This window comes from Emys orbicularis, chromosome 6, assembly GCF_028017835.1.
Source record: "Emys orbicularis isolate rEmyOrb1 chromosome 6, rEmyOrb1.hap1, whole genome shotgun sequence".
NCBI lineage: Eukaryota > Metazoa > Chordata > Testudines > Emydidae > Emys > Emys orbicularis.
In genome coordinates, this window is record NC_088688.1 from 26232067 (window position 1) to 26256223 (window position 24157).

A 24157-nucleotide genomic window follows, 5' to 3' on the forward strand; every position below is an offset into this window, starting at 1 on the left:
AGCCGCGGCCGGAGGAACAAGGGGGGGGAGCCACGGGGGTGGCACGGCAGGGCCGGAGGAGCCATGGGGGGGAAGGGCGGAGCGGCCGGAGGAGGAGCCAAGGGAGGGAGCGTGGCCAGAGGAGGAGCCAAGGGGGGCGCCTTTTTTATGTTTGCTCCCCCTCCTCTTAGAAGCTGGCTACGCCACTGTTTGCCATAGCTCACTCTGTGATATGAAGAGAGGTACATCTGCACCCAAATGGACTGCTCATTTCTGTGCTGAGTTAGGTAGGTTGTACAAGCCACAAGTCTAGCCTTGCCATGGAGATTTCTAGCATAAGGGAAAGGGGCTCTGCACAACCTGCAGCAGCATGAAAAGTTTGCAGAAGTAGAAAGTTGCCCATTAATCTTAACTGGGTGTTTTCAGTTGAGGTGTTCAGAACACCATGTGGAGGTGAATACAGACTGATTCAACCTGACAGGTGTGAAGTGATCCGTTCACCTTGTGGGGGTGCTCTTCTCCCCACTCTCCCAAAGTCTACCCCAGCCTCTGTTGTGAAGTACCTATTTTTGAGACAAGGCATGTGAGCTTTACAGCAATGTGAATATAAAAATCAGCTCCTTATTGTGAGGGATGTGTCTGAAGAACTAATCCCCTGACCAAATGACTCCGAAGTAGCACCAAGAAGCATACCCCTGCAAATGTCATGGCATACCAATACTCTAAATAATCTCACTATGCACATGACTTTTAGAGCATTTTTAAAATTACAAGCTCATAACATAAGGAGCACGTGGTATGATTACATTACCCTAATGTTGCTTACTAGAGCTTTTCATCTTTCCTTTAGTTAATTAAAACTATTTTCCTTGACAATACTTCCAAAGTAAAAACAGAGAATACGTGTGGATGTTAGAGCACTTTGAAATATCAGCTCTTAAACCAGAAACTCTGCTCTCAGGGCAAAACTTCCAAAAGGAACCCTTGCAGAATGCAGGCAGAGAGCACCTAATGTGCAAACACACATTCCCAGAAAGCTGCCATGGGCAGGACCAAAACACACACTAGAAGGTGCTGTTTGGATTTAATGGATTTAACAGCATGTCAGCTTGAGTCACCCAGTTACTCTACTGTCAGGCTGCTTGGAACATCACAGCTCGCAACAGAGCCCCAGTCCTTTTGCACATGCACAAATTATTTTCTCAAGATACACTGCAGATTCAACTTATATCCTGAATAAATTTTAAACATACTGCTTCTTTCCCCGAAAGGGTAGTGTGTATCAGACAATAGCTGAGATTTATCCTGAGTGGGTGATATCAATTTGAGGAGGGGCAGCACCAAAGTTTGAGCCCCAGATGTGTGTAAATAGAGGCATTGAAAGATCCGTACAATTTTGATGTCACGTTATTATACTTTTTAGGGAGGGCTGTATCTTGGGAATCCCTTTTTCAAACAACCTCAAATTTGGATCGCTAACTACTCTGGATCCCCATGAGGCACAGCAATTTGCAAAACAATCCTAGTATGTATGTGGATTATAGAATAAACTGAGAACACTTTGTACTATACTTTTTAACTGTGACATGAAAGCTTAAATATTTAAACATGAAAATATTCTCAGCAATTACCACAGCTACAAAATATTTGTTTTGCTGACACAAAAAATATTTGCAAAAATATCATAATAAAACCAAGTATAATTTTATCCTTAATACTATAATTATAAAAAATAAAAATCACATCTAAAAACAGAGGACTTACCCCTTTAAGGTAAGGTAAGGCAACACTGACACACAAATCATAACACTGAATCAGAGCCAGTTAAAATATTTTTTGTTTAACGGAATACCTTGGTTGATGTGAAGTGGAGGTAGAATATCGACTTTATGTGGGGGAAGTATATAAAGCAGCTGATTAGTGAAGTAGGCAGCCATGAATCGTGCCATAGACTGTATTACTGCCATTGCAGCTTCAGGATGAACATCTCTTATCATCCACAATTCATATTGCGAATATTCAGCATCTAAGAGATAGATATCTAATTAAAATGTTTTTGACAATAACAAAAAATTGCTATAAAAATTGAGCGCTAGAACTGTTTAATTATACCCAACACAACTATTTGCACAGAACAAACAAACTGCGGCCCTACTCATTTCCCCTGACAACATTCCTGAGCCTTTTAAAACAGAAAACATAGAAACCTCTTACTATTAATTACTAGTTAGTAACAATTCCCTTTGAAGATTTCTTACAACTATAAACTAGAGATGGGCCCAAACCACTAAGTTTAGATCCAGGACTGACTCTGAACTTTCCCAAAGTTTGGGTTATTCAGATCTAGGGCTTTGATTCAGCCCTTTATAAAGCAAGGGGCTCAGTCACAAAATTTGTATCCGTATAAGAATACAAATGTTTCCAAAGTTTGTGTGTTTGGATTTAGGATTGTGACCAACTGTGTGTCAACAGAAGTCTTTCCACAGACTTCAGTGATTTTGGACCAGGCTCTAAAAAAAGGGTACTTAATCAACTCACACACAAACTATAAACTATACAATTAAAGCTGTCTTCCAAACACTCACTCTAATTATTACAGACTAGAAAGAAGTTCTTCAGTCAAATTTTTTTTAAGAGACAGAAATACTGATGATTCAGAAGTGGGGCATTAAGGAATTAGAGGCTGAAGAATGGAAATAATTAAGGAACTCTCAGCTTCTGTCAGAGTTACACAGAAAACCCATTTTCCATCCCTTAAGAAAAGGATGTATTCAGTCTGCAGGGAGCTCTTAGAATTTTTAGAAGGGAATCATGGAGTCAAGTTCTTACAGGGGCATAAAAGTTAGACACCAGGTTATCTAAAGAATATCAACATACATTAGTAAACGGATTGGATTTTTATTTTTTTTACAAGATAAACATACCAGAAAAATCTTCTATCTGCCTTACAGACAGCTGAGATCGTCTTAGTATCTCTCTCACAAGATGATCGCTCAGCCCCTGAGCCTCAGTTAAGTTGTAGTGATACAGGTGGCAATATAATATAGCAAGATAATACCTAGTTTGAAGAAACTGTGTCCTCTTTTCTCCTACATTACAAAAGTAAACAAATGCAGAATTGAATATTCAAAAGCAAAGGAAGATAAATATAGGTTAAAAGGGTCACACGCACACACACACACACACACACACACACACACACCCGTAATCCAGGATGCAGAAAAACAAATGAGCATAAAAAAAGATTCAGAAAGGCTAAACATAGCAGATGCCCCGCACCTGAAATTGCCTCTATGTAAACAGGATACCCCTAAGGATCCGTAAGTTACAGAGGGAGCGGAACTGGAGGGCAGACATTCTAGAAAATGAGATCCTATTGCAAGCCAGTGCATTATCAGTCAGAAATCTGCATGGGAGTTAATTCTCCTCCTCCAAGTTCCACTTCTGCAGCTTATACACATTTCAAAAAGGGGGTTAGTGAGCAGTTGTGATGTTACAAAGGCAGCACAGCTCAAGTCAGACATGATGCCAGGAGAGGGTGCACAGAAAGCAGCAAGTAGAATGCAGACACATTGTGCCTCAAGATCCACACGGCTAAGACCTGATTTGTCTAGGTATGCTCAAATACCAACAAGGTTTCAAACATCTCTCTCTTAGTGAAGATACATTTAGATCCTGTACTCTCTGAAATAACTAGTGATACAATCAGGTGGCATCCTTTCTCCCTGAGCCTGTGTGGAAGGGCTAATGCAATAAAAATGAATATTCTGTGTCAGCTCCTCTATATTCTAAGCAGCCTACCTGTATGTATCCCTCCATCTTATTTCAGAGAATTGAACAACATTATTAGAGCCATTCTGTACAGTTTTGGTCAATGCCCATAACTATCACTTAAAAAATTCCAGCTCCCTGTAGCCAAGGGAGGGTTTGGGCTCCCAGACCTACAAAATTACTTTTATGCTTTTAATATGTCACAGATGTTAAATTGGTTCCAGCATGATAAGGCCCTTATACGAACATGGGTGGAAACTGAATGAGTATTAATGTATCCAACTCCCTCTGTGGGCCTGCTTGGTTCCTCTTTCTTGTCTGATGGACAAAAATAAGGTGCCTACATTGGTGGCAGCACAAAGAGTATGGGTTATCCTAGCTAAGAGGTACCAACTTCATCCTTGCCATCACGCAAAAGCACATATCAGGGTAACCCAGACTTGCAAACTGGGGGGAAAAAACACCTATAATTTGGAAGAACTGGCTGAGCACGGGTATCATATGTATTTCCCAATTGGTCAGTGATGAAGGCTTTTTCCCTTTTCTAACACTAAAACAACAATATGACCTGCCACACTCCGGTGAGTGGCAGTGCTTACACGCAAAACATTTGCAATGTATCAGTTTGGTCTGTACACCCTAAGACTGCCGATAGCTCAGTGGTTTGAGCATTGGCCTGCTAAACCCAGGGTTGTGAGTTCAATCCTTGAGGGGGCCACTTAGAGATCTGGGGCAAAATCAGTACTTGGTGCTGCTAGTGAAGGCAGGGGGCTGGATTCTATGACCTTTCAGGGTCCCTTCCACTTCTATGAGATAGGTATATCTCCATATTAAAGCTACTGGAAACCTTCGAAATACTTCATAAACTCCCCAGGCCCATGTCCTCTATGTATGCCTTACTAATGAAGAGGAATTTGATTGGTCTGGAGTTCTCTGCAAAAGCATGGGGAGTTATAACAGCCTTTCAAAGAACCCCAATGGCAGAGCATATTATAGAATGTTAAAAGTGCTTCTGTGGATCTCAGGCTATGCCTGATACAGCAGAAGATTCTATTCAAAACATATTGGACGCCATAAAGGTTGTGCAAGATGGGGGCCTTTCCTTTGATATTTGTTGGCACTGTAATAAAAAGAAAAAAGGAATCCTGATGCATATACTGCGAGACTGTCCTATACAGAGCTTTGGAAAAAAGTGGATATGTGAGTGAAAACAGTGCTTGGCTTCAGCAACCAAACCTCAGCTGAAAATTATATCCTAGGTTATGTACTGGGTTTAAGTCCACTACAAAGATTTTGGTTCTTGAGAGCTGCAATGACTACCAAGCTCATGATTTTACAAAAATAGAGGAGTAAGCTTACGCTCAAAATAGAGCAGTGGAATTCAGACTGACTTAGCAGAGAAAGAAAGAATGACTTATTGACACAAAGATCAATTATATGAATTCAAAGAAACGTGGGCACCATTTATTGATATATTTGGATAAAGAATGCTGAGATATTGAATTTCAACCTAAGGACAAACACAAATTGCTGCACTGGTGCAGCTGCACTGCTGTAGACTCTCTAGCATAGCCGCTCTAAGCCAACAGGAGAGAGTTCTCCTGTCTGCTTAATTACTCCAGCCCCAGCGAGTGGCAGAAGCTATGTCGGTGGGAGAAGCTCTCCTGCTCACATGGCGCTGTCCACACCGGTGCTTGTGTCAATGTAACTTATGTCACTTAGGGTGGTGACTTATTCACACCCCTGTGCAACATGGGTTATTTCGACATAAGCTGTAGTGTAGACATAGCCTTAGAAAGGAATAATCAATTATACAAATACAAAATTGGAAATGACTGCCTAGGAAGGAGTACTGCAGAAAAGAATCTGGGGGGTTATAGGGGATCACAAACAAAATGTAACACTGTTGCAAAAAAAAAAAAAAAAAAAAAAAAAGCGAACATCATTCTGGGGTATATTAAGAGTGTTGTAAACAAGACATGAAAAGTAATTCTTCCACTCTACTCAGCACTGATAAGGCATTAGTTAGAGTAGTGTATCCAGTTCTGGGCACCACACTTTGAGAAATATGTGGGCAAATTGGAGAAATCCCAGAGGAGAGCAACAAAAATGATTAAAGGTCTAGAAAACATGACCTACAAAGAAAGGGTGGGGAAAAAAAAGGGGGGGGGGTTGTTTAGCCTGGAGAAGACAAGACGGAAGGGGAACATGATGATAGTCTTTATCAAGAAGAGGCTCATTACTCTCTTGATAAATTGGAGGAGTGATAAATTGTTCTCCTTATCCAGCAAGGACAGGACATGAAGTAATGAGCTTAAATTGCAGAAAGGGAGATTTAGGTTAAACATCAAGGAAAATTTTCTAACTGTAAAGGTAGTTAAGCACTGGAACAAATTAGCTAGGGAAATTGAGGCATCTCCATCATTGGAGGTTTTTAAGAACAGGTTAGACAAATACCTGTCAGGGATGGTTTAGATAATACTTAGTGCTGCCTCAGTGCAGAGGACTGGACTAGTTGACCTATTGATGTCCCTTCCAGTCCTAACTTTCTATGATTCTATCATAGCTCAAATCATGTCAGACTTCCATTCCACCTGACCTCTCTGCTTTTTCCCTCCCTCGTCCAGCCCTGCCCTCTCCTTTCCATTTTTGCCTATTTGTGTATGTCTTTTTACTATTATTATTTTATTTTTATATTTACCCCCACTCTAACATGTTATATCTTTGTAATACTGTCTGACTTTGCATTATCTGGTCTTGAAGTTTTGACAAGTTGTAAAGTTGTGTAACTGCATAATTTTATTGGATATCCTGTGAAATGTGCAGTATTTGGTGACAAATACAAGCTGTAAGTAGTTTACCTTTTTGCATTTTGATTGCTTTTTTAGGAAAATTAATTTAAAAAAATCATGAAACCTCCCATATAACCCCTGTCCACTCAGCATACCTGAGAACTACTCCTTCTCCTAAGACATGAGTGGCTGTCCTCAAAAGGTAGCCATGTAAAGATTCTGGAGTACTTCTTTCCTCCTTCCTAACTCTCTATAAATACACCAGGAGTGAACACCAGGGGAGGAGAAGAGCTATTTAATCTAGAGGACAGTGCTGCTACAAGAACAAATGGGTATTAATGGGCCATACATAAGTTTAAGCTGGAAATTAGAAGGAGGTTTCCAACCATCCGAAGAATGTGTTTTGGAACAGCCTTCCAATAGGATTAGTGGGGGAAACCTAACTAGTTTTAAGCTGGAGCTTGATAAGTTTATGAATAGTATTATCCAAGAGGGTTGTCTGCAATTCTGGGAACTGGACTCAATGAACCAGGAAGTCCATTCCAGATAGTCTACTTGCTCACCAAATGGATTTTCAGCTAGAATTTTTTATTTAAAACAAAACAAATTCCTCCTTTAACTTTACAACTTCTGTAATAATTGTCCTTTGGTTTTTCAAATGTATTTAAAAAGTCTTCTGGACTCAATTTTTATTCCTGAGCAAATTTTGATTTCAAGATAGCAGCTCTGAAAAATAGGTGTCTTTTACAAATGTGCTAACAGCATGTTAACTACAGCAGAGAAGTATGAACAGCCTTGCCAGAATATTGTGCAAACATCTGAAAACTGAAAAGATGAACATTGCACCATTTTCCCCTTGCCTTTTGCTTTGGTTTCTTGAAGAGCCCTCTTCCACAGATCCACAGATTCTTCGTATGAGCCTAAAAGAAACTGCTCCTCACCTTTAAAAAAAATACATCGTCAACAAAATTACAAGGTATTCACATCTTTTCACACATACAAACACATAAATCTATATCTGTTTCTATTTCAGTTCAAATCTTTGCCTGTTATTAAATACATGATTTTTAAACATCATATCAGAGAAGCTGTCATAAATGGTAGCACAATTCCACAACAGCTACTACATGTGCAAATTTCTCAATCTCTGGAAAACCACTCTGATTCCAGCCAAATGACTATTTGGTGGCAGGGGCAAAAATAATAATTCTGAACTACAGACTTTTCTGGGTAAACATTTTTGACTGCTAATTCACTATTAAAGTGGAATTAAAATTGGTTACAACCTCTTGCCACAAAGCTTTCATAAACTGTCACTTTTTAGCAGACTAACAGTAAATTCAGAAATACTAAGTATAATCAAAAACTTTATGGTTCAAAAACATAATATCTTATTCATGGTGATAAGCATTTCCTGTTTCTTTTTTGTTTTAGTAATAAATAATAATAGCTCAAATTTATATAATAGTCCCTTTCATTCCAAAAGGCAAATCTCCCAATGAAATCAACTGGATTTTGCCTGCATGAGAACGATAGCGCCCTATTTACACATCATTGAAATGTTGTGGGGTAATTGGTGGAAGCCAAGTGAACAACCAGCATAACAACGGGAGGATGGAACCTTTTTGCCAAAGACACCATCATCAGCAAACTCCTACTCTGGGGGAAACCAGCATGGAACTTTGAAAACAAATCGATGTTTGTAAGGTCTCAGCTGAGAAACGAATATACAGTGAAGTGCCCAGAACTCCATTTATCTACCTCAGAAGAGACAAAGCTGTCTCAACCTTGTCAGGATTCAGATTTGTGATCCAGGATGCCTATATATTTCAAACTTGATTCAGCAAACTGAAGTCAATGGAGTTTTTCCATTGAGTTCAACGGGTTTTGGATGAAGCCTGTAATGTTTAAGCCACTAAACTATACGTAGAAATACTGTTAGCCATAAAATATTAAGATGCTTTAGTTGTGAGTCCTCAGAAGTTTGATGAATTCCTACTATAACTATCTCAGCAAATAAATTACAGATCAAGTCAGTTAGTAATTACAAATAAGTTGTACCTAATCTAATATTCAGTCCATACAACTGTCATCTGATTACAGTTCCTTCCAATGTACTAACCAATCACAGAATTGAGCTTCCGGGTTTGTTCCAAGGTCTCTCCTGAAGACTGCAGGACTGCCTGTATATGACATAGAAGTTGTGCAACAATGGATTCTTCATGTGCAATCTTCATTTCAGTTAATGACTTGCCATCCTTAGATATTTTTCTGTTTAGTTGAGTCTGATACTGAAGCACTTGTTTATATAATAACCGCCACAATATCATCAACCTGCAGATCAAAAAGTAGTATACTATCACGGACAAAAAATACAGGTTAGTTGAAACAGAGGGATAATTCTGTCTTGTTCCTCAAACTTACTTGTTACTTTGTATATTATATTACAGCTAAAGTAATATTTTCTTCAATATTTCCACCATAATTTGATTTTCAGCTCTATATTTCACCAATGATATTTATAATTTTTTTCATTAATATTTTCATCTATTTTCTTGGATAGTCTTAAGAACCATATTTTATGCTATTGTTTTCCTTTTGTTCTACTAAACTTATTATTGTACAGAATGTTTATTAATAATTTACAGCTTTTAGTGTTTAGAAGAATCACCCTAACTCATGTACCCAGGTGTTGCTCCCACACTGTTATTTGTTTTATTGAACTTAGTACAAACATAACAGTACCTTTGTCAAATAAACAAATATATGACACTGTATTTCACTCTGATAGCATGGAATTACTACGCCTGCTTCAATAAATTACCACAATTTTTTCAGAGTACAAAGTGGAGAGGATATAAAATGCTGCTGTAATTCTTTTCTAATAAAACAATGAGAAAGTAATTAAATCCCGTTTTTAAAACGTTTTTAATGCACATTAACAATCATACCTGTTTTCTGGCTTTTCACCAAGTTTTACTGCCTGAGGAGGTATCTTAACCAGAGAATTCAGTGAGCGAAATTTCTGAGCACTGCTCCCATCAAGAACTTGAAAAATAGGCACAATCAGGGAGTCAAGCTCTACAGCACTGTTAACATCAGAGGATGCAGACATTATTTCATAACAAGGTGTGAACTTCCCATTTAGACTATGTGCAACCATCTTCAGCAAACAGAAGCACCCCAAAAGGTATTCTGAGAACAACTGATCTTGGTGCTGAATAAGCATCAGTTTTACAGTCTGTGATGTCAGCTTTACCAAATGCCCAACTGTCTGTCTGTCTCTCACATCCCAGTACAGGACAGTTAAACACTGCTGAAAATGTTTTAAGATAGCATGCATCCATAGCTTATATTTTTCAGACTTGTTTAAAAATGCATCATGGATTAGTAAAGGGCTTTTAATGAACTGGAGAATGTTGAAAAGGTGGGTAATGCAACCTATTGTGTAATTCAACAGCATATCTTTTTCTTGCACATTTTTTGAAATCCCTATCCCCCAGGCCGCAAGAAGGTTTTTCTGAATTGAATTTAGTTCCATAGATAGATCATCTTTTGCATCAGTATCATCTTTTGCATGAACAGTGTCAAACATTGATGCAAATTCCAACCGGCCTTGATCAGCTCTACTGAAAAATGAATTTGGTCCCTGGCTGCAGAAAGTAGAAGAGTTATTTTGAAACTGCTTGTCATCATCAGATTTGTCTTCATAATCCTAAATCAAAGGGAAAAAACATATGTAATCTGATTTGTATCTATTTTCCTGAAAGCAAGTCTAGTGAAAGAGGCACAGTAAAGATTAACAGGCCTTATATATGAAACCTCTATCCATTCTAAATCATCTAACATTCAAAAAGCAATTAGCATAGAGTGTGTATCTGTGTCTGTGGACTCTACTCCCCACCCCATTTGCTGCCCCAAATAGTAAGGCTCAGAATGCGGGTAAAGGGGAATTTGCTTCTACAGAAGAGATCTTCAAAAGCAAAGTACACAGCAGATTTGAAAGGCTGCATGGCGAGTTTGACATACAGCCATTCTTCCTAAAGAGATGTTAAGATTTATGAGGTATACAAATAGCAATACAGGTCAAAGCTTAAAACTCAGGATTTTGAACAGCAACAGAAAGTGACTTAACAACATGTATTTTATTAGCATGCATTTTTGGAAAAGTAAATTAATTTCTGAAAAAATCATTTATTTTAAGATGATGTTTGAAAACCATTAACATCCTGCTAAAATGACTGATAAGAAAATCAGTGCATTTTCTAGAACCTATAAGCCAAAATAAAATTAAAATTCTTCCTAAGAATTTGTTTAATGTAAAATCATTTAAGCAAATTTAGTAAGAGTATAATATTCAGAATATGACTTAAAATAGAGCTCAGGATAATTAGATTTTTTTTTCCATATTCAGAATTGCCTAAACTAGATCAGATGCATTAATTATACAGTAAATAGAAAAGTGCTGTTAAATACCTGTAAATCTGCTGCTTTCTCACTCAGTTCTGCTGTTTCTTCTTGCAGAAGAAGAAATTTTGGAATGGTAGAAAGGGTAGAATTTTGGTTTCGATGTTGTTTCAATAGGCTAGCTTTTAAAGAAGACAAGGATCGCAACTGCAGCCTTTTCCCTTTAGACTGTAAAAGACAAAAGTAAGAGAAACTACTTTCATATTATTACGTATTTGTCTGTCTCTGGTAACACCCACAACATGCTAGATACTTTCCAAACATAAAAGAAATTATTCCTGACCTAACGAATTTACAATCCGAGAACCAAACAGGCAAATACACAAAGGACTAGGGGAAAGGGGCATATCCTAAATAGATTGGAGACTGTATCTGGCAATGTCTTCACAATGCAATGTTGTAACACCACCAGCCAATTGGTTTTGTCCCCTACATATCATGGCAAAAGTGGGTCTTTAGGAGGGATTTGAATGCATGGAAGTAACAGACTGACAGACTTAGTATGGATAGTCTATGCATACAAGGCAGTGGGGAAGAAGGTGCAGAAATGATTGTGGGAGAAGTGGACCATCACAGATCATTGTGCGGGCTATGCCTTGTACCCCTCCACAATCCCTTGTGAGTGCATCATTCCTAGTGATAGAACTGGGGCTCCACTTCACTCAAAGGAGACTCCTGCAATTCTGTCACTCGGACTGCATACCTAGGCTTCAGCAGGGCCTATTTTGCTTGGCTTCTTGTACAAGTCTTCTCTCAGGAGCTCTAACAAGAAAATATATGCAATGACTCAGCTCAAGCTCTTCAAAATGAAGTATTATTTATTAGCCAACAGGAACACAGTATTCAGAGAAATGGATTACAATAACCAAGAAGGCTTAAACATATGACTATTAACCAAACTTCATTCTTTCCTTGTAAGTTGTGGGTGAGATCCACTCCGCCTAGACGTTCCTACTCTTGGGCTGAGACAGACAGTCAGCCAGTGCAGCATTCTCTCAGTCTCTCTCTGTCAGAGACTAACCTCCACCGCTTCCTCTCTAGGCAGGGGTCTTTAATGGATTAGAGTCTCTTTGATCCTAGACTCAAGCCTGGGAAAATAAACCCGCTTGTCTGCCTTGGGCCAGGCAGATGAGGATTTCCCATTTAATAGCTCCCCCACAGTTCTGTTGAAGACCCTTGATATTCCCTCTGGAGGGATCTCATCTCTGTCATTGTTTCATTTCCTGTTTTGATTAAATCCATGCAGTCATACAGAATAATATCAAATAGATAAACTGAGACACATGTAATTCTCCTAGAAATAATACAGAAGTCTCCCACATTCTCCACGTAGACAAACACCTGTGAGAGAAGTAGTGCGTCAAGGCTGCCATCCCTAGCAGTGCGGATGAGACAGGGGGCAATGAAAAAAGAGACAAGGACTAGTATGCTGGGAAGGTCACGGTTATGTAGGCACCTGAATGGCATGGGGGAAAAAAGCTTGAATTTCATGTAATATAGGAGGAGCTGCCAGTGGAGGAATTCAAAGAGATGGACAACATGGTTAGAATAACAAGTAAAGAAACCAATTTGGTAATTGTATTTTCTAAATACTGGAGGTATCAGGAAGTCTGAGGGGAGGAAGATGTTACAATAATCAAGATGGAAGATCATCAGATAGCCTGAACAAATGTTTTAGTTGTAGGGATAGAAGGAATCTATCCCTACAACTAAAACATTTGTTTTATCCAGATCCCTGGAACAGCTCGCATAAGTGGGAAAATGGAGAATAAGTGGTAAAAGTTGATCTTCAGATTCCAGGCCTTACCCTGCATCTATGATGTAGGGTCTTTTTGATATTTTTTTTTTAAGTTTTTAAGATCTCAAATAAGGGCTCTACTTCTGATTCACTTCTTTTAATATGTGTTTTCCTATTCAACAAATGTAAACTGAAATACACACACACAAAATCTTGACAATTACAAGGTCACAGTAATGTAATACTTTTCTTTCTATGCCTCTATATGGTTTTGCGTGCGGTGTGTTAATAAATCTGGACATATCTATACCCTGACTGATATGTTCTTGCTCATTAGCACTGGGAAATTTTACATCCAGGCTGACTGCACTTCCAACTAGCTTGCCTATAACTTCATCTCCCTGCTAGATATTCTCAGTTTATCAAACTGCAATGAACCTATACCACCACATATTCAACCTAATTTCATTTCAAACTCTTCTCACCCCCAAATCCGTCAGTAATCATTCTCTCATCCTATTTGATTTTGTTCTTCCTAAACTGGAAACAACTGTCCTCTTCATTCACTAACATACATGGTGCCCTTAGTCCTCTTTCAAAGAATCTTTCTCCTCTTGATCTCTCAGTTGATCCCATAGATAGTTTTACTGATACCTATAATTCCATCCCTTCTTAGGCTCTTAACAAAATTGCACCCCTAAATTCTCACATCCTCTCCCACTGTTCCCATTTATCCCAGTAAATAGATCATCTCCATAAACTCAAGTATACTTGCTGGCACCTGCAAGGTGGTGACGCAAACGGGTTTCAGTTTCCATTGGGATATATGGAAATCCCATCTTATGCTTAACATCGAATGAGTCTTTGTGGGGGGCTGGAAATAGAGCTGAAAGGTCTGTCAGTTCTAAGTTTTTCGTTCAAACTTAGCCCCAGTTGCTAGTGACTGAAAACTATTACCCTCCAATAGCTGTTGATCTATGTGAAATGAGTTGATGGTTTCAATCCAGTTGCTATGGAGTTCAATGGAGTGATGATGTTCACAGTACAACTAGAAACTTTGTTGACTGTCTTGACAGAGACCAAAGACTGAAAATGATAAGGAAGCAAAATTACCTTCTTACTCACTAGAGATGGCCTATCCAGAACAGGGTTGAGGTATAACAAGTCACTGTACTGCCATTTTTTGTTCTCCATGGGCACATAAGAAAATTCAGTTTCACTTAAATTCAGAGCCTGTTTTTCAAGTCACTGCCATTCTAAGTCTGTCTCAAAACCTTCCTCCACAGAGCACTGAAAGGAATATATCATGATTGTCCTTTCAAAGACTAAACAGACACATGACTCCACTGTTGCCTTTGAAAGCATTTTGTAATACTCTGTTTGAAAGAGATTATAGTGTTTACTATTTTCTCCTTTTGGCTAAAAATTCATCATTTAAAAAAATCTCTAATGTAAAAAAACAAAGAAAACAACAACCACCCAACCCAACAGTACCTTAGGTGTCATCAGACTCTGATGTATCTTTTCAAGCCTCTGGGCTGAATCAAGTAGAAGTGACCTCATAACTCCAGATGGTAAAAGATTATCAGAAAACCTAAGTACTGTAACCATATACCCATCAGAGACAATAAGGTAGGGTAAGCTTGAGTGTGACGTTACAGAAAATCTCTGTCTCATTAGATCACTTTCAGAGGCGGATGAACCAAGAGAATGACTAGAATCTTGAGACACAGACTGTTGCAGTCTAGCAAATAAAATAAAAATATATCAGAAAAAATAAACAAGCAAATATCATATGCAAAATTATTAAATGAAAATATCAAACATACATATTTTGTTTACAAAATATATTTTTTTGTAATTTATACAATTTTTCACGAAGGGTAAAGTTTAAACAAAAAGTGCACAAATGCAAGATGACAAAATAATAATGTAAGCAATTTAACACCAAGTTGGAAGTTATAATAATATAACTTAAGCTTAGTTAAGCTTAACAGAAAAATGTGAAAATACGAACTGGCCTTTTTTAACCTTAATTAGCTACTATTACAGCAAAATATTGACATCTTGAATTTTGTTATGTAGACCTATCATATAGTAACATATCAATTTATGGTCCTCTATATGGTTCCAATTCTGCAAAGATTTATGCAAATGCTTAACTTTATGCATTATCAGTAGACCCACTGAGACTAATCAGAAGTTAAGTCCATGATAAATCTTTGCAGGGGGGGGGGGGGTTAAATGACTACTAATAAAAATCATGTATGTTAAGTAATGAAGAACATTAGTATTTTGTATCTATTTTAAAAATAAACTCCTCAGCCATTCTACAACAATATTTTTTAAATACAGCACACAGGACCTAGTCCTGTAGAAAAGATTCCCATTGAAGTCCATGGTCCCTGTACTTGCACATGCATTGTAAGATTGGATCCATAGCATTTCCAAATTATAAGTGAAACATTTGGTTATTCCCAATTCTTGACAGTTAAAATGTTAGGAAGTCCTCTAAAATTTAAATAGCTGAATGTGTGAATAAACAGTTGTATTACAATTAAAAATAGTCTTTCACATATTATAATATCACCTAGCTCCTATATAGGTCTTCATCAGCTGATCTTAAAGTACTTCAACAAAGGAGATCAGTATCACTATTCCCATCCTACAGATGGGAAAACTGAGGCAGAGAGATGAAGTGACCTGCGCAAGGTCATCCAGTAGTCTAGTAGCAGAGTCTGGAATAGAACCCAGGTGTACTCTACTCAGTAGGCCACTCTGCCTCCCCTATATAAAAGACAAAATTCTGATTTTTAAATCAGCCAACGAAAGTGTGCACTGCAATATCATTTGCAAGTACGTAACTTCAAATTCTTTTAAGTTACTGGCCAGCAATGTTTTTTCTACATCTATATGTAGAAAGTTACAAGATGTTTTTAAAGCCAGTAGCAAGATACTAATGGACTTAGCATTAGGGAGCTCGGTAATGTGGTGGATTAATGTGCTATCTTTTCATCTGTGGAGATGTGGGTTCAAAGTTAAGGTCACAAGAGAAAATGAGTTTCTTGGTTTCAAACAAATCACTAAAAATGCTTCACATCCTGCCACAACAGACACACTGCTCAAACTACGACAAAACCTGGAATAACACAGTTGAGCCGCCTTAGATATGATGATGGCAGGCATTTTAGAAACACTACATATAGATTAAAGTAGAAAAGGATTTAAATGCACTAGTACAGTAGTGTGCAACAATACCTGGCTATGATCCATCAGTGCTAACAGTCAGGATCTTTCATTAAATTAATCAGATTCACAGAAAAAGTATTTTAAAGATTCTTATATGCATTGATAATTTTGTAACTACCTGTAACTTGTAATTAAAGTTAAATAACATTTTATATTGCACGTGTGATTTCTTGTTATAACATATTAGAAGTGCCTTTTGTTCATTTTCAAGAAGCAATTTTCAATAGCGATACACACTACTGAACACAAATGCATGCACAAGTGCACTTCTTATATGAGTGAGAAACTGCATGTGAAAAATAAGGTTCTGGGCTTGCAAAAGGCTGTTTAAATATAACTAGCTGCTTTGTTTAGATACCCTACTTTCACATACAATTGCTGTAATTTCATATTCAATCTTGGAACTCTCACAATTTGAAAGTTACAGTAAATTAAATTCTTGAGCCGCCAAAGTTATCCTTGCATTAAAAATTAATCCAAGTTTTTAACATTTACAAAAAGTGAATTTCTTCCATCACCATAAAACAACATGCAGGTTTTAGGTAATGTTAATCTCTGAAATATCTAAAAATTTAACCAGTCCTAAAAGTCACAAATAATTTATACTTACAGTGCCACAATGCCAATTTTTCAGCAGGACAAAGCCATTATAAGAAATAGAAGAGAACTATGAATGAGAAACAGATATTGAGAAAAAAAAGACAGAGAAACCAAAAGACTTAATTTGAAAGATGAAATTTATTTTAAATAGTAGAAAACATGTAAGAAAGGAAGATATGATCAAATGATAAAGAAAAAACAAATCTAAACTTTCAGGTTGTCTCACCTGTATGTTATTAGTGGATGAAAGGGAATAAACTCTGCTGGTCCAAATTCTATAGAGCAACCAGAAGTAACCAAGGTCAGCAATTCACCCACACAAGTCAATAATATCAAGGAGCCACGTTTTAACATGCAAGCCAGAAAAAGACTATCAGGAGTCCAGCTCATGTCACCTACCCAGTATGACCTAACAAAGACAGAAAAAAATAATAGCTTTACAAGTCTATTTTCCTATCAAATCAAGGTATCAATGATTTTACTTCTTAGAATAACTTAAATTCTACTCTTCAGATACTGACCTGACAAACTTGGATGGAACCACATGATTCTTGCTACTACAACCTTTAAGGCTACCAGAAACAGTAACAAAATTCAATGTATTTATAAACAAAATCTGAGTTGCCTATGAAGAAAAAAATAAAGCACAAAAAAAAAAATTAATTGACCATAATAAAGCCTTTTAATACCAAGTTACGCCTTAGATTTGTTGTACTGAAAACATTACTACATGCAGAAATCTTGTCTGCATTACTACATGCAGAAATAATAAGTCATGCTTATTGATACTCAAAGTACATTTTTACCTTTGAAACTTTACAAATCATAAATTGATTTAAATTATGTCTTTATATAGGCATATATCATCATCAATATTCATTAAACAGAGAAGTTAATCATAGGCAGAGCTGGTAGTGCAGCCTATACTTAGGCTGCCTAAATTTTCCATTACAAGACCTTGTTTTCGGTTGCTTGTAAGTCTGGCAAACTAATCATTTGGGTTGAAATCATCTGGTGTCTGCCTCAGACTGAATTTTTCTGGAAAGTTTCAGATAAAACAATATAGCCACATCCAGGAAAAATATTTGAGAATCTTTTGCCGACAATAAAAAAATTCTCACATTCAAAAGCTTTAGCACCACCAACCTTTGTAGCAAGGTTTTGAAATTTGGCAGCAGCTTGCCTGTGTGTCACGATGTGCCTTTTGCTATTCTCATGAAAAAGTACTTAAATTCGGCCAAATTAGAAGCCTTTAAAAAACTCATATTCTCAGCATTGATTTGTTAGAGTTTGACAGCTAAGTTCTCCAAAGATTTCACCTGAATTGAGCATGTTCCGTCCCAGGGCTATAGGGGCTGAGTTGGACTTCCCTCTAATTGCTGCTCCCAGGTGCTGCCATTCTCTCTGGTTCCAGACACCAAAACTAAGAGCAGAGAGACAGTCTCTCCCTATTGGCTACCATGCGGCACGAAAAAGGAAGACTGACTTGAATAGAGAGGAATGGATGGTGGGAGGCTTGGACTTAAACAAGGAGCCAAGGAGGAGGGAAAAAGACAGGACTGAAACAGGAACAGGCTGGAAGGGATAAAGGCACAATGGATGAGGCTTGGAAGGGAACAGGGACAGAAGAGTCTGTGACCAATACAGCACACTCCCCTCAAGAACTTGGAATGGAAGGAGTGGTTCCTTATCTCAGAATAATTCAGTTCTTCGAAATGGTTTGTCCCTTTCGGTGCTCCACTGTAGGATGTGTGTGCATGTGTGTGCTCTCAAATGGAGAATGCAAAAAGGTGTCCACGGGCTCATGGCTGTGCAAAACAGCAACTCATGCTTCCAAACAAAGGCATGTAGGGAGCCACGGCCTTCCACCACTCAGTTCCTTCTCAAACATGGAGCAGAGTCTCCACAGCCAACGGGAAGGAGGGTAGAAGCACCCACAGAAACAAAACATCTCAAAGAACTCAAGTTACTGTAAGGTACGTAATCTCAACTCCTTCTTCAAGTATAGTACAGACCTGTTTACGCGCGAATCCACTTAATGCGCAATAGCGCCATGCCCCCCAGTGCTACCTATTTAACACGCGAGACTCGTTAACATGTGGTACAGGAACTTTCTATGTAGCGTTACAGATTTGCTCACTAACTCAGAAATCGACAGAAAGTGCAGAGCTGAAATGTGTTGTACGTCTTTACCGCCAACGGGGGGGGGGGGGGGGCAGCAAAGTTAAAGCATTGCCACAGCAAAGGACCCTGCAGCACTTTAAGGACCCTTTCCCTTTTGCCCTCCCTTGGCCACCAACGGGCGGGGGGGTGCAAAGGGAGCAGCTGCCCCAGGGCCGGCGATTTAAAAGGGCCCAGGGCTCTGGACACCGCTGCTGCGGTAGCGGGGTGCGGAGCCCCGGGCCCTTTAAATCGCCACAGGAACCCCGGGCGGCACGGACCAGGCGGCCTAGAAGGGATGGCTGGGGGATGCTGACCCCCTAGCCCCGCCCCTTCTGCCTGAGGCCCCACCCCTTCCGGGAGCCAGAGCCGCCCCCGCCCCGTACCAGTAAGTGCCCAGAGTTACTTTCACCCATGTGTAGTAATAATAATGTTTTTATTAAATTACACATTTGAATTTATATTCTTGTGAAGCACCATTAACAGATAGGCCTGCAGTATTTGGGACGCTGTGAATACCTATGAAATTCTAGATAATTATACATGTATATATAGATATATTAAGATATTTCAGCATGGCCCTCTTAACCCGTGGTCCGTTAACACGCATTCGTGACGGCTTGACTCCCGACATCCGCGCGTAAACGGGTCTGTACTGGATGACTCTATGGATGCTCCACGAGACTCCCAACCAGTACCTCAACGAGAGGGTAGCAGGTTTTCCAGGCTTGTCCTGTCAATATAGGTGAGGGCCCTTCTGATGTCTAGTGTATGCAGGCTGGTCTCTCTGGAGACATGAGGTTTTGGGTAGAACACGGTCAGGCGAATCTCTTGATTAATGTGGTGTTCCAAAGAGACCTTTTGGAGAAAGTGAGGATGAGGATGCAGTATAACCTTTATTTATAGATGGTAGTATATGGCAGGTCAGCCATAAAAGCACCGAGCTCTCCCTTTGTCTAGCTGAAGTGATGGCTATGAGGAACAAAGTCTTAGGTGAGAAGTGGAAGAGAGAACAGGTGGCCATTGGTTCAAAGGGAGGTTTCCTCAGGGCATTGAGAACTGAATTTAGGTCCCACTAGGGTCCGGCTTCCATACGGGTGAAAACAAGATGTGCAAGTCCTTGAGGAATCTAACTGTTGTTGGGTAGACAAAGACTGAGAAATCATTGATGGATGAATGGAAGGTTGTGATAGTGGTCAAATGTACTCTGAGTTCAACTGAAAGGCCTTGCATCTTTGAATCCAACTGATAATCCAAGATTTTGGAGACCAGAACCTCTAAGGCTTGGGAAGAGTGAATAGAACAGTAGGAGTGGAAGCATTTCCACTTTTGAAGGTAAGTTTTGCAAGTACTAAGTTTCCTGCTAAATAAGAGAACTGATTGGACCTTACCCAAACAGGTTAGTGCCATGCATGAGAACCATTTCAGAACCATGGTCTCAGGTTCAAGGAGGAAGGGTTGGGATGGATCAGGGTCCCAGAGTTCTGTAATAGGAGATGATTCCTGAGAGGAAGTCAGAGAGGTGTTGACACAGACAAATAGAGGAGATTCAAGTATACACTTGTCTTGGCCAGGACGGTGCTATGAGAATAACCTTCACTCTTTCCTGATGAAGTTTGAGTAAGGTCTTGAGGTAGAGACAGATAAGCAAACAGAGTATGGAGCCATGGTATTATCAGGACATCTCACGAGTTGCGGCCATATCTTCCATAGGAACAGAAAAGGTGTCATGTTTGGACTGGCAGAGGTCTGCTTTTATGAGACCATAGATTTGACAAATGCTATGGAAGACAGAATTGTTGAGCTACTGTTTATAGTCCTAAAGAAAGCATGTGCTTAGGGAGTCTGCAACTGTATTCTGGAGGCCTGGGAGATAGAAATCTCAGCAGTCTATCTGATGGGAGATGCACCAGTCCCATAGCCTTAGCAACTATGCGCATAAGGACGGGGATCTTGCTCTGCCCTGTTGGTTGACAGAATATATTGCTGCGCTGTTGTCCAGCATTAACCTGATGGAGTGACCCTGTATGGGTGAAGGAAACGTTGGCAAGTATAATGAACTGCTCTCAGCTCCAGAATATGGATGTGATGTGGACTGTGACCTCTTGTGCAGACCACTTGCTCTGGGCTGTGGCCCTTCGAGGTGAGTTCCCCATCCCAGAAGAGAAACATCTGTTATAAGGATCTCAGAGTGGGGGATGTGAGAATGGGGTTCCCACACATACCTTCCAATGCCACCACCTGAGAGAGTTCAGAACTTACTGAGGTACTGTGGAAAAACTGTATCTGTTTGGAGCGTATATAGACTTTAGCCATGTTTGAAAGCACCTAAGGTGCAGCCTTGCCTGAAGTGTGATGAACGTTGAATCTGTCATGTGGCCCACAAGGTGTAGTCAGGTCCTTGCAGTTGTTTGCAGGCTGTGTTTCTGGAAGGGTGGATAGTTATATGAAATTAGGCATCCTTGAGGTCGAGGGTGACGAAGCAATCTCCCAGATCTAGAGATGGAATTACAGTGGCTAGTGTCACCATCCTGTAGTGCTGGAAAAGGATACAGGTGTTCAGGTTTCTTAGGTTGAGGATCAGTCTCCAACCTCCACCCCTTTTGGGAAGGTGGAAATAGTTGGAATAGAATTCCCTTCTGACGAACTCTGGGGGAAATGGCTTGATTGCCCCCAAGAGTACGAGAGACTGGACCTCTTGTTTCAAGAGATCTTTGTCAGTGAAAGAAGATGGAATACCCCACATTGATCACCTCCCAAATCCATCTGTCTAAGGTAATCTGTTCCAAGGCAGTGAGGAAGTGGGATGTCTGATCTCCAAAAGCGGGTTGGATGGAATTGTTCAGCACAGGATCTGGGAAGCTAAGTAGATTGAGGCCCTTGTCCAGGACATAAAAAGAGTTTCTTAGAGGGAGGTGTAGATAAAGTTGCTGTAGAAGGGAGTGGGGTCCCCTTTTCTGGGGTCTAGATCTCCTCTGAAAGTCCAAAGGTCTGTGAAGGCTGTGGCTAGGGATCTAGAAGCCATGTCCGTAGAATCTAGGGTACCTTGGAGGGAGACTTTAGCTAGCAATTTCCCCTCCAAAATGAGAGCATGAAATTGTTCCCTCTGGTCCTGTGGCAGATGTTCAACAAAATGAGTGAACTTAGAATATGGTTAGAGTCATACTTCACTAACAGGGCTTGGTAGTTTGCCACATGGAACTTGAGGGCCATCAAGGAGTAGCTCTTCCTTCCCAGGAGGTCTAAAAACATTTGGACTCCTTTATCATAAGGTTTGGCATGGGATGCATCCACCACTAGGGAATTGGAAGAGGGGTGGGAAAATTCCATTCCTATGTCCGGAATATAGTACTGTACTGCTTACAGGTGGGCTCGATAGTGGCAAGTGTTTGCCAGACTGTGACCAGGCAATAACAGAGCCTTATTTATTGGGATGGCAATCTTTCCCCGAGAGGTAATATTTAAAATGTCCAGCAAGGAGTGTTGAGACTCCTGGACCTCTTCTAATGGGATCTGGAGGGATTCTGCCAGACGTTTCATGCGGTATTGATAGGCCCGAAAGTCATCCGAGTGAAAAGGGTGGTGGAGGTATTACAGCCTCATCTGGGGATGAAGAGAACTTAGCTGATGTGGGTCAGATTCCCTCCATCTTGGGGTCCTACTGCTATTGCGTGTCTCCTGGCGCCGATGGGGCATAAGGTACCAGACAGCAATAATGCGGTGCCAACTGGTGAGCCTGTGGTACTGAAGGTTGGTCAGTCGGTGCCTGTGAAGGATGTGCTACCAGAGCCTTTCTGGTTGGAACCCTATAAAATTGTTCAGTAAGTCCAATAAGGGGACAGATAAGGAAAGGGTCCCCATGGAGAGTCATAATTAGCATCTAGGTCATCTGGTGTGGTCTGAAAGAGCTTCTTCCAAATACTTGTTCAGCAGAGTGTGGTGGTAAAGTGGAGGAAAGAGCCTGTAGTGAGAACTCAGTCTGAAGAAGAAACATCCCCTGGGCTGAAGTGGGGAGCCTCAAAACATAATCGCCGGTACCACAGACTGGCGGTTCGACCAAGGTTCAATCCACCTGGGCATTTCCAGGGAAGGGGCACTGGTAGAGGATCGTAGCAGCGGAGACTCTGGTATCTCTAGTATAAACAGGTCTTCCAGGGAAAGAAATCTGGAAGATGCTGGAGGACTATGGCATTGAGAAGACTGAGTCAGTACCAAGGTTTGAAGGTGCAGGGATGGTAAGCATGGTACCCACAAGGCTTGTGGAGGAATTTCTCTGACCTCAGAGCCCTGATGCAAGGGAGATGATGGTACCGAGGCATGGGAGGGCTGTGCATCTCTCAGTGCCTGGATGTGTCAATTCGTAACGAGGTAGGCTGCTCCCTGTGTTGTCCGCCAGAAGACTTGTCTGCATGCTGTGATATTGGTGGCTTGCTACTGGATTCAGACGGAGCCTCAGCAGTACCCCTAGAATGACGTGAGATCTCCTTAGTGTGGAATTTATGGGGTGACCTATTCCTCTTCTTTGGCTTTCTGGAAGGAGAAAGGAGGCTTCTTCTTCTACTTAGAAGGTGCTGCTGCCACCAGGGTGGGCTGGGTTGAGGCTGATGTACTGCTGGAGCTAATGAACGCTCCATTAGATGGAGCTTCAGTGTAGCCTCTGTCTTCCAAGCCTTGCTTTTAGATCCCATACAGACCTTGCACTTAGACTGGATGTGGGTGTCTCTGTGGCCACGGAGACAATGCAAATGCCCATCACCATGGGGGAAAAGACCTGTAGCAGGTCTGGCAGGGCTTAAACCCCAGAGTCTTAAGCATAACCTGGAGTACTGGTGAACCAAAGAAGGTTCACCAGTGGAGTAACCCCCCTTCTAAAACACAATTGTATAAAACTAAAGAAATAAAATAACCAAGGAAATAAAGAAAACCTTAAGAATAAATAGTATATTAAGAAAGGGAGAAAGCTGTAAAAATCAATGAACATGCAATCACTCTGTCTCAAGCCGTAGGCTGTCAAGAAACTGAATTGCAACAGGCCTACACCTCCCTCTATGCCCTCACCTGGAGGAACAAGAGGCTGCTCTGTACAGGTGCAGGCCTGTGGACACCTGCATTCTCCAGTTGAGTGTGCACGGGCATGCATGCATCCTATGGTGGAGTATCCATAGAAACATATACTCAAGATTCCCGAGTCTCACCATTCCTCTGCTGTCTACAAATATCTGTGAAACTCACTGGCATCTGATGAAGTGGGCTTTAGCCCACGAAAGCTTATGCTCAAATAAATTTGTTAGTCTCTAAGGTGCCATAAGTACTCCTCGTTCTTTTTGCTGATACAGACTAACATGGCTACCACTCTGAAACCTGTCACTGGCAGAGTGTGTGTTTCCTTCCTCTCTAGTGG

At 40.2% G+C, this 24157-nt stretch overlaps 1 protein-coding gene across 1 annotated transcript in view; it reads right to left on the reverse strand.

The window, feature by feature from the left end:
- Nucleotides 1-24157, reverse strand: part of CPLANE1 (ciliogenesis and planar polarity effector complex subunit 1) — a 188014-nt gene that overhangs the window by 131846 nt on the left and 32011 nt on the right. The window contains exons 7-15 of the mRNA XM_065406312.1: nt 17118-17221; nt 16823-17005; nt 14242-14491; nt 11019-11177; nt 9494-10257; nt 8665-8876; nt 7403-7483; nt 2904-3068; nt 1832-2005 (exon numbers count right to left, since the gene is read on the reverse strand). Coding sequence (XP_065262384.1) covers nt 1832-2005; nt 2904-3068; nt 7403-7483; nt 8665-8876; nt 9494-10257; nt 11019-11177; nt 14242-14491; nt 16823-17005; nt 17118-17221 — 2092 coding nt within the window. The remainder of the gene's footprint in view (nt 1-1831; nt 2006-2903; nt 3069-7402; nt 7484-8664; nt 8877-9493; nt 10258-11018; nt 11178-14241; nt 14492-16822; nt 17006-17117; nt 17222-24157) is intronic.